We start from the raw sequence: 10,766 nt of genomic DNA, 5'->3' as shown, positions 1-10,766 counted from the left end.
TGTGAAACAAAAATGTACAGTCATATTTAACAGTGCAACATTATTGCTTGGAACAAATTATCTAGATAATTGCCAATAAATTGAGTCATCAGTTAACCAATACGTCTCCGGTATCCATGTTCACAGTGGGTGTGTTTTGGGTGATCTGGTGGTCATGTGACCACATTATGCCGGACAACACTCAAACACGTCATAAACACACAATCTAGATACACACACATACAAAAGATGGTACAAATAAGAAATATATGAGGCGACAAGCTGCTGAGACACTTTCAACGACACGGTGCTGTTTGTTTGTTTGGGCTTCGATGACTCAACAGACCAAACGAGTGGAACCTGTGTCGTTGATCCTGAGGCGACGGCAGCTCATCTCTCAGCTGCTCCTCCTGGTCTGATCACACAACTCTTCTGACGATGCTACAGCAACTTCCGACACAACACAACTGTCTCAGTTTATCTCACACACACACACACACACACACACACACACACACACACACACACACACACACACACACACACACACACACACACACACACACACACACACACACACACACACACACACACACACACACACACACACACACACACACACACACACACACACACTCGTATCCCCTATAAGCACCAACCATGGAAAGAACAAATCATGAGAACGAGCATTTTTAAATACCTTTTTTTGTCTTTAATGTATTTACAAGCGTTGAACCTGCTGTGTAGGTCTGGAGTATTACAAGCATGTCTTGTTTCTTGCTCAGCGAACCTGGCCATTTGCTTTTTAAAGTTGCATTTTTGCTCTTTTTTCGTTTGAATGTATCTGGTTTGTTCGTCTGCGTTTGTTTTCGACAGTTCTGTGGACTGACCTGCATCGCTTCATGAATGCATACCTCGACCTCTCATGAGGTGTATGTACATATCAACGCAGAATAGGCCGAGGTTCTGTGGTTATCAGGAGGATGACCTTTGACCCCCGGCCGTCACACACAGACAACGGTGACAGTTCCTGTGCATCCATTTGATTTTCATTTCTGCTTCCCCTTCATCCCAAAATAACTTTGTTTTACCCTGTTTTAAACCAAACAGTGTGGAGTCCGGGGAGGCTATTTCATTTCATTATTATTTTGTTATTATAATTAATTATATTGTTATTTCTGTTCTGTTGTCGTGAGCATCTGCAAATGTTAAATAACTTTCATATTTGCAGTCCTTAAAAAAATAATAAATTAAAGAGTCCGGAACCTATGTATCTTTTAAGTCTCTTCTTATAAAGTAACAAAAGAAAAGTAAGTTAAAATTTAAAACAAAAATATTTTCTATGTATAATACAGGTATTTAGTGCTTCCGCCGTTGGAATCCAAACTCAAAATGGCGGCATGTTTCAGAACCGTACCGCAGAAAAAAATTCCAGCCGTAAACATGTCGTCCTGCTCACGCACCCATTTTGAACGTTTGTTCTGCTGTAAGGATGTAGTTGTACTACGTCATGTCCCCCGGGGGGTCTCCCCGCGTCAATTTCTTCCGACTCCTCTTCCGCCTCCCGCAGCCAGGTGAAGAAGGCCGTGACGGACTTAAGGGCCACGCCCTTACCCAGCTTCTCGGCCGGGTCTTTGCTCGTCTCCCACTTGTAGAACGCGTCCTCGGAGATGACGTCCTCGTCGCACAGACAGTCGAAGAACATCCGGAGGAGGTCTGGAGAACAAGTACATGTCAGTCATCGTTTCAGCTGTGACGAAACGGAAATAAATCGCATTTTTCTGCGAGGTGAGATCAATTCCTAATGTTATCAATTGAATTAACGTGATTTGTATCTAGATAAGAAACAGAAAGTGGATGGATTAGAAATTACTGAAGACGGCATTGTGTTTAAGAAAAGTGATTTGGAGTCGGAGTGATGTTCCTCAAATGAACAAATCAAGTTAATCTCAGTGGAGAATCATTTTGAGATTCAAAGTTATTTACAGAGGTCTCAGCTTTTAATCCAAATTGTTCCAAATGTCCTTAAAGTGCTCAAAAATAAACGGAAATATGAAAATCTACAATTCCATATAACAAGGCGAAGTTCTTCTGCTGATGAGAATCATGTGACAACAAGGAAAGCTCCAGAAAAGCTACTAAATGGACCTTGTGGTGAGATTGAACTGTAACACTGGTTTGATCACAACTGAGAACGTGTTACAGTTTATTCTTAAGAAATGAAGAAAAAGGATCATGTTTGAATTTCCTTTGGAGTGAACTCTGATGCAGAACTTACTTGGAGGCTGATCGAGGGTGACGATCAGCGCCTGAAGTGCATAAAGTGCTTGCAGCTGTCGCTCAGTGTCTGAGTTAAGGTACTTGAGTAATACAGGCAATCTCTTCTGAATGAGGGCCGCGTCCACTCGACAGGTGGTGTTAACATCTGCACAGAGAAGCAGGGGGCAGAGTAAATTCATTCGCTCGGCAGAGAGTAAATATTGTAATCAGCGGTGCGATTTGAGCAGAGCAGAGGAGTCTCTGCTCCGGGTGGTGGAGAGCTTACCTTTCACTGCTGCCTTACCGACAGCCGTCATCAACGCCCTCAGGAAGGGAGAGGAGCTCATCTGAGATTCATCCAGGTTCTCCTGAGAAACGGAGAACGGAGGAGGAGGAGGAGTAAAAACACAGCGTCTGTCAAATTCACAAGCATCAGCTTAGAAGTGATGACACTGAAGAGCAGTAAACACGAAGCCCTTTTCAGACATGGCCTGAACGCGAATGGCCTTTCCCACATGCACAACCCTGCCGGAGGTTCTCTGCACAGACGCATCGACAACAAATTATCTGCATTATTCAGGCGAGAGGTGGAGCAGCCGGGTGCAGCAGGCAGAGGCAGGAAGTGACGAATTAACTCCGCTGCAGAAATCACATGATCGTGTACCGACACTGTCATTGGCTCTTATCACCACAGACTCTGACATCTTCGTTGGTGTCTTCTACATGTGTGACGCTGCTTTTTCAGATATAGAGAGATATTTGTTTGATTGTTTGTAAAAATGTATATTTTATTGAAACTTGAAGGGTTACGGGCCAATGAAGAAACCATGGAGAGAATTTGATAAAGAAATAACGTGGAGATTTTGAAGAAAATAACCAGGCATATTTAGAGGACTGATATCTATGAGTGTGTAATTTGGTGGAGCTTGATTGAATTGAGGGAGACTGTTGGGCCTTGGAGGAGGTACGTGCTCTACTGGGTGCTTCTGGTTTTATTTATTATTTATATTTACCAGATATTGGTGCAAGTTCAAAGTATGTAGATATGTAATGAACGTATGTCTGGTCTTAAACCGGAACTTATGTTTTCATTTGTTTAGTTAGTTTGTCAGCAGGATTTATCAAAAACTACTGAAGTGATTTCCATGAACGTTTGTGGACCCAAGGAGGAAGCCGTTAAATTTTGGAGCAGATCCAGACAAACAGGTGGATCCAGGAATTGTATTGATGACATCTTACCAACAGTCGTGGAGCAACATTAGCTTAAAGGTCCGAAATATAAGTATATTCTGTTACTTTACAACGAGGTGTAACTAAGCCCCACTCCGTCTGCCCTTCAGGATTTTTGCCACTAACTCGCAGAGACTGGTTGATGTCACTTGTCGTACCTCCACCCAGTCGAAGATCTGCTCGTCACTGGCCTTGTCCTCCAGCAGGAGTCTCTCCAGCTGTCGTCTCAGCTCCTCGGGAGTCCAGATTCTTTTGGTCAGAGTCGCCTCTGAGCTGGGGGCGTCCGCCTGAATAAATTGGAGTTTCTGTTTGAGAGGGGACAACGTTGATATGGTGAGGACGTATAGAAGAGAAAGACGACGTGGAAACAATAAAAAACTTTAAAGTTCTTATTTATCTCAATTAGTTAAACAGTCTTCAAACAGTTGATCGATGGTAACTGAGGGTTTTCTCCCAGTGATATATGATGAGCGTTGACCTTCATCACTGACCTGTTGTGAGATGAAAGCCTGGACGTCCTCTTCCTCCGGCAGAAGGTCAGTCCAGTTGAGGCCTGATTCCCCCCACAAAGAAGCCACAGTTCGATGACTCTGTGGAGACGAGACGGGACAACGTCACAAACCTATGCTCTGAAATGTCTTTTTTAAATTACGTCTAATTTACAGCAGGGAGAAATATTTAATTCATAAACTTACTTAATGAATGAGAAAAATATTTGCTTCAAATCAAAAGAGCAAATCAGCCTTGTTGATTTCAATTGAGATTTTTCATTTTACTGGTTTATAAGAATTATAATAATAACACTGAATGAATAATCCAAAAAAATGCTACAGTGAACTCCAGTGCAGTGCAACAATAAAAATATCAATATAGTCTGTACAAGTCAATAATCTATGTATATTTACATTATATCTGCAGTTGAGTCACTGGTTATGATCCACCTGCTTCATTATGAGAACAGGTAACAGGAAAAAAGAGTGAAGAACAGACTGAAATGTTTCTTACCATTTGTTTGCATAGTATGTGCAGTATTTCAGAGATTAAGATCCCAGCTCTTCCCACAGGAAGCAAAGGTTTGCTTAATTCACTGTGAACAAACAGAACATGACAGAAATTTTAATAAATCTTAAAAGTCGGAACATATCTTTACTTCATACACAGCTTAGTTTAGAGCAGAGTTCATCACTGTCAACACGTTTGTGGCCTTTTCATGTGGTTATTCTTCTTATTTCTGAGACAGATGACTAAAATGATCAGCCAGAGAAGTTTGGCCTCCAAGATCCGATTAAAGGTTCTTTCCTGGACACCGACTTTCACTTGATTCCACCCCTATGGGCTCCATGAGCATGTGAGGGTGTCTCGTACCTAAAGAGCTCTCTCATAGAGAAGCCCCCCTCCTTCAGCACAGGGCTGAGCAGCTCGGCCAGGTACAGCCAGATGTGGGGAATGTCGATGGCCATGTCGTCCGCTTGCTCCAGCATGTCTGCAAACCTGGGGAAAGAAACAAGGATGTTGTGGTTAGAAAAAAGAGCTGCTCCCAAACACGTCTAATTACTGAGCACAAACAAAAGGATTTCTTATACTCAATTTAAATTCAGTAAGTTTAGAACCAGAAAATGCGAATTACTTCTTCTTTATACCTGATGTTATTTAAAGTTTGAGAGTTGTTGATGAATTTGTAAGAACAGAATAATAAGGAGAAACCAAACAGTGGTTTTCTTTTTAGGTATTTTAAAATACACTGAAAATTGGCCACAGCAAAGGGACAGAAGAAGTTTTGTGTCTTTTCAAGTAAATAAGAAATTAGATGTAAAAACAGTCCATTCTAGAAAAAGCATCCATGCCCAAAGAGACATTTCTCTATTAGAAATACCACAAACCACAGGAACCTGTCAGTCATTCTCTCTTTTTCTCGTATCGACATGTTTATAGGTTTTGAAAATAATGAACAGGATGATCAACTAAATCTATTTACTATCGTTTTCTCCACACAGGGTTTCAAATTAACTTTCAAGTAGAACTGAGCAGGGGAACTGACCCTTTGTAGAGCTGGGGTTTGGGCAGGATTCCCTTCTGCGCCAGCTGGAAGAGGAGCTGGCCCATGTGGTCCCGTGTGATCTGACTGCGCTCCAGAGTCGACTCCACCCCCACGCGTATGAAGATGTGCAACTGAGAGCCCAGATCAAGTTCCTCCACACACTGGACAGCCTCCTGCAAGAAAACCAAGAAGCATGTTCAAGACTAATACTTTTATTCTTCCCTTTAAGAAGGTTTATCCTATGAAATTAAATATTTATTTTGAATGGGGGATAGATAATTTACTGATTTATCTTGTGACATTGTTTATATTCTTATTAGCGGCTGTTTGTTGGTGTGAATAAAAACTTTATCAGTTATCAGTTGACTGGATCTCAGCACCTTGAAATCGTTAATGTGCAGGAACTCGTCGATGATGGACTTGGATTTCCTCTCGATCTCCTCCTCAGACCGAGCGGGTTTTTCTATTGTCTGGACAACAGGCTCAGGTTTCACTGTCAAGGCAAATAAACAACCACAGTCACAACAGTGTGTGTAATGGCAGAGAGTGAATGTGTCAGCATTATCGTCCTGTCTGTCCGGTGTTGGGCAGCACCGTGCGGCTCACCGGGCTCTCGGACTCTGCTGCGCTCTGGCTCCGGTTTGTCCTCGGTGACACTCGGTCTCCGGGGCTCGGCTCCCTCTCGCTCCCTGTCTCTTCGCGGCTCCTCCGGGGTTTGACTCTCCAGCAGCTCCTTTGAACTGCTTCCCCTGGAGAACGGACCAGGCCGAGACGGGGGCGGCGCAGAGATCAGCGGCTTGTCGCTGCGCTCTCTGCCTGTACTGCTACGACTGGTGGGGGACGAACAAACAAAGAGTCAGGAAGGATGTCAGTGGAAATGAGGAGCTCTGAGTATCAAGCTTTTCAACCAATTTGGAACCTAAACTAAACCAGCTACTACAAATTATTATCTCTGACCTAAACAGAAGCAAAACCAAACCATAGTAACAAAACTAATTTCTTTCAAATTCAATGAAAACTACTTAATCAGAGTTTTAAATATCCTGCTAACAGGAGAGATAAATATCAGAATCCCAGAGACTCTCCTCATGTTTCAGAGAAAACAAACACCAACAGGATCCTTAAATCAGACAGCGTTGTCATCTCATACCTTCCCAGAGTTCTCCTGGGGTCGAAGTCTGGGTTCTGTGGAGGAGTGGTGGAGGGTTGAGGGGAGGGGGTGGACTGCAGCGCTGAGAAACGGTTGAGACCCGCTGTGCGTGATAGTTCTGTTACAGAGATGAAACATTACAAGAGAGATGAGTGAAAAATAATGAATGTGGATGATCAGAGTCAAGGTCCAGTCATTTAGAGGAAGATCCGTCACCTGACCCCGTATACAGGATATGCTGTAAGTTACTGTTTTATATCAGGGTTTCACTAATGTAATTTAAAACCTTTTTAAGAACATTATAAATTAAATTTCATAAAATGTAATAGATATGAAAGACTATCAGACTCCCAGATTTCTAACAGGCTTAATATCTTAGATGAATCAGTGACAACTACAGCTAAACAGAGCAGAACAGTTGAAACACTGAAGTGTGTGACGCCCTGTCATCGATCGATCTTGTAGTTTGAACTCTAAACAGCTGCAAGACTCCCGATCACAAGACAGCAGGTCATGTAGTGTGAACTGCTCAGTGATCCGACAGCTTTAAAAGTCATGTGGTGAGACCTCACCTGAGTCACTGGCCTTGGCTCCTCCACTGCTGCCCTTCACCCATGTGACTTGAGCCCGGGGGCCCAGCTGGATCTTCTCGTCCATTTGAGGCTGCAGAAAGAGAAGCGACAATGATCACTCGTGACATTTCCAGCAATAAAAACTTCAGCAGAAATACAGATGACAATAGTAGAAAATCTGAAAGGAAAAGTAAAAAGGTTTAGACTCAAATCTACAGGTAAACTCTTTGTTCTCAAAATGTCCAGCAGAGGGAGAACTAAGCTTCTTTCCAAAGCAGTGGCTGAATTCTGCAATGCCCAATGTTAATCAAGGACAAGTCCCAGCCACATTACTGCATCCATACCATACGTTTTATTTTGTAAACATGAGGTGACCCAACAGCTTAGTGAACGCGTGTGCTCCCTGTTCTACACTGAAACATGTCAGAGTGCATCCAGCAGGTGGAGATCCCAAAAAGTATCTTTTCCTTCTATTCTGCAGTACCTCACAGATCCTTTGTGCCACCTTTGCACTGCCGAACATGTAAACTACAGTAATGCAGATCAGATGGGAGCAGGGAGAGTTTGTACAAACAGCCCGGTTGTGACGATTCCAAGGATTAATCATAAACAGTTACGCGACCCGAGTTATCTAACCCTATGTACGGTTTTCCAGCCAGAGAACAGAAACCACGAACGAGGAAGTCTGAGACCAACATGGAAAAACATTTAACGAACACGAGACGAACTTGTCACAACACGAAGAACGACCTCACCACTTTATCTTAATTACAAAGCTGGCGATGTTCGACCGAGACGGAGTTTTCAAAACAGCCTGCAGATTCAGCACAGACCATCAGGCACAAAGAATGAGCCACACAACCCTTCACGTCGTCTGTGATCAGTTTCTTCTCAGAGGTCACTGTTGATTTCACAAAATCTACTATATTCAGCTTCTCTTGTTTTGATTCATTTTTTCTATATTAAACTTATTATACATATCATTATGTATATCGTCGAATTGATTTACTCTGAGTTGAGGGCGTGAAATCGTGGGCGTGAGGAGGCAGCAGGAAGACATTTAGTGACGGTTCTGAGGAAAACTAAGTAGAAAATAATGATATTTTAGTTGGATTCAACTCAATCCAGCTCAACTTCTGATCTGTGCAACATTGTAAGCACAAACACAGTTAATGATTAATCTACACACCAACACAAATGCCCCTGTTACGAGTCTTTTATCAGTAATAACAATGTTCAGTATAAAATCGAAGGAACTTGTTTACCAATATCTGTATCAATCATAAAATATTATACGTTTCTGATTGTACGGCAGCATCTTAACAAGTCCTGACTCTGCTTTAGGTTCCAACTTTAATTCAAATTAACATTTCAAATCTCTCAGATCAAACTATCATCAAATCAAAATTTCAGCTCAAGTAATTTAAATGTTTGAAGTCTGTAGCCAATTCTCCGGATTTTACCCGGAGGTCACGTCTGACAACGGCTTAAGTTTCCATGGAACACGACCGGTTACCACATGGTAATTGTTTGTCATTGTCTTTGTGATTCCAATGTAGAAATATGAGCAAATGAACTATGAGTGACAGAAAGTAAATGGCAGCTTCAAATGATACGAGCGTGTGCAGTCTCCTGTCTGCAGTGTTTGTACACTCCTCACAGCCTCTGACAGCTGGTCTCACCTTGGAGATCTTTGGGATCTTGTTGGGGTCGATGGTCCTGCTGTTCTTCGTCATGGGCACAGTGTTCCAGGTCTCCTCTCTCTGTACGCGCTGATCCCTCTGCTCTCTCTGCTCCCTCGGATCTGTGGAGACACACCCACACAACAAAAACAAACAAACAGGGAAATAAAGGTTTAAAATTGGTTCACAGGAAATACAGTGGAGTCAAACGGCTGTGAAAGTGGCAGACGGAGTGACATTTCTGAGGCATGCTGCGTTACAAGATGAAATATTATAGGTCAGCTAGCAGATGGGAGAGAGTGAGGGGGCTTCCTGTCTGCTGTTGGGCACAATGGCATCTCTGCAGGTCCATAGGGACAGGAAGTCTACAGCCTGGCTTTCTGAGTCACTACAGCTGTGCCGATGTGATTCTAAGCCTTAAAGAGGATTTAGACTGCAGGCCTGACCTGGCTGTCTCTTGGTGTCGTTGGAGAGAAGTAGCTGCTGTACTCTTCTCTTCTCCTCCTGCTCTTCAATCTTCGCCTCCTGGTGGATCTGCGCGATAGTTTTTGGTCCCTGGTCGGCTCTTCTAGACACCCAGTTGTGCTGAAGAAAACAAAACAAAACACAGAATGACCTCAAACCTGAATCAGACAGATTCTGTAGTTTTAAACAGATTTCTTTGTTCTTTGTCTTTGACAGTTCAGAGAATTTAGGAGCATGTGTGGGTTTTATCACACAGTGCTAGATACATCTGAGCATAAACAGAGGAATCAGTCAATCACAGAGGAATATTCTAATGACTGGGGACACACTGTTGAATTTATTAAAGATCAATAGTTATCACGTCTTCCACAGGTTTCTTCCATTTTTCCCTGTTCAATGTTTCTATGGAATTTTGAGTTTGCTGTGTTTGATGAGATATTTTCTCAAGAGGTAAATCCATGAGAAAGGACTCATTTACTGGTGGTAAGAGCTTTTTTATCACCATCCCAGGATCATATCAAGCTTGCAAGTACTCAATAGTGATTTTCCTCCTTATGCATTTGTGAGGAAGAAGAAGTAAAAGTGAGATGGCTGGGCATTTTTGGCCATAGTGACATATTCCTAAGAGGGTTTTTTCCTGCTGTGTTTGTGATGGTTTATACAGTATTGCCTAGAGCTAATAAAAATCGGCCCATTTGAGCCTTTCACTGACATATTTGTATCTGCGTTTATGTTTGCTGATATGAAAACTTAAATTTACAGAACAAACAATGTAAAAAACCTGCATTTATGTTTACACTAAAAAAACTAACATATGCCACTATACATTTCTTTGCCATAATCTATATATCAGTCCTTCTACAAAGTGTTAAAATTCCTTAACAACAGCAGTGTAAATATTCATTTAGCAGAATATGACCAGAATATCCAGTATCATATTCCAGGTCATCAGACAGATCAGTGAAATAAATCTTTGTGGTAAAATCCATCTTACTTTGAAGACTTTGAATGTCGGACTCTTTACAATTGTGCAAATGAAAGAAAAATCGCAAAGACCCACTCACCAATCTCAGGTCTATAATATCCTGCAACATGAACCGTATCCGAGACGACGTCTTCCTCTCTTTGACAATTTTTTCCATCTGGTTAAAGTACTGATCCATCCGAGGCTGGTGAGACAGAGGGAAAGAGATGGTTAATGTGAGACGTGAAGGTCATGTTCAGCATGTCTCCATTCAATCTACCAGACAGCAGGTTGCAGGGATTATTATTCTACAGAGTTGACCAATTGTCCAGTTTATTACTTGGAACAGTCCCGAGATAAAACCGGAACATTTCATCAACAGCAGCATGAAAACCGTAATAGTCAGAAACGAACGGATGCAATTCAC

At 42.2% G+C, this 10,766-nt stretch overlaps 1 protein-coding gene across 1 annotated transcript in view; it reads right to left on the bottom strand.

The window, feature by feature from the left end:
• Positions 1-668: 668 nt before the first annotated feature.
• The window catches only part of eif4g3a (eukaryotic translation initiation factor 4 gamma, 3a), a 45,729-nt gene continuing 35,631 nt past the window's right edge, over positions 669-10,766 (bottom strand). Inside the window, exons 22-36 of the mRNA XM_047339287.1 lie at positions 10,440-10,544; positions 9,357-9,495; positions 8,911-9,032; positions 7,229-7,319; positions 6,657-6,774; positions 6,113-6,336; positions 5,887-5,999; positions 5,507-5,679; positions 4,834-4,959; positions 4,474-4,555; positions 3,960-4,058; positions 3,627-3,773; positions 2,525-2,606; positions 2,258-2,404; positions 669-1,695 (exon numbers count right to left, since the gene is read on the bottom strand). Coding sequence (XP_047195243.1) covers positions 1,385-1,695; positions 2,258-2,404; positions 2,525-2,606; positions 3,627-3,773; positions 3,960-4,058; positions 4,474-4,555; positions 4,834-4,959; positions 5,507-5,679; positions 5,887-5,999; positions 6,113-6,336; positions 6,657-6,774; positions 7,229-7,319; positions 8,911-9,032; positions 9,357-9,495; positions 10,440-10,544 — 2,079 coding nt within the window. The 3' untranslated portion in view covers positions 669-1,384. The remainder of the gene's footprint in view (positions 1,696-2,257; positions 2,405-2,524; positions 2,607-3,626; positions 3,774-3,959; positions 4,059-4,473; positions 4,556-4,833; positions 4,960-5,506; positions 5,680-5,886; positions 6,000-6,112; positions 6,337-6,656; positions 6,775-7,228; positions 7,320-8,910; positions 9,033-9,356; positions 9,496-10,439; positions 10,545-10,766) is intronic.

Source organism: Hippoglossus stenolepis, chromosome 3 (genome assembly GCF_022539355.2).
Source record: "Hippoglossus stenolepis isolate QCI-W04-F060 chromosome 3, HSTE1.2, whole genome shotgun sequence".
Classification (NCBI taxonomy): domain Eukaryota; kingdom Metazoa; phylum Chordata; class Actinopteri; order Pleuronectiformes; family Pleuronectidae; genus Hippoglossus; species Hippoglossus stenolepis.
Note: the sequence above shows the minus strand (reverse complement) of the source record. Positions and strands in the feature narration are given on the sequence as shown.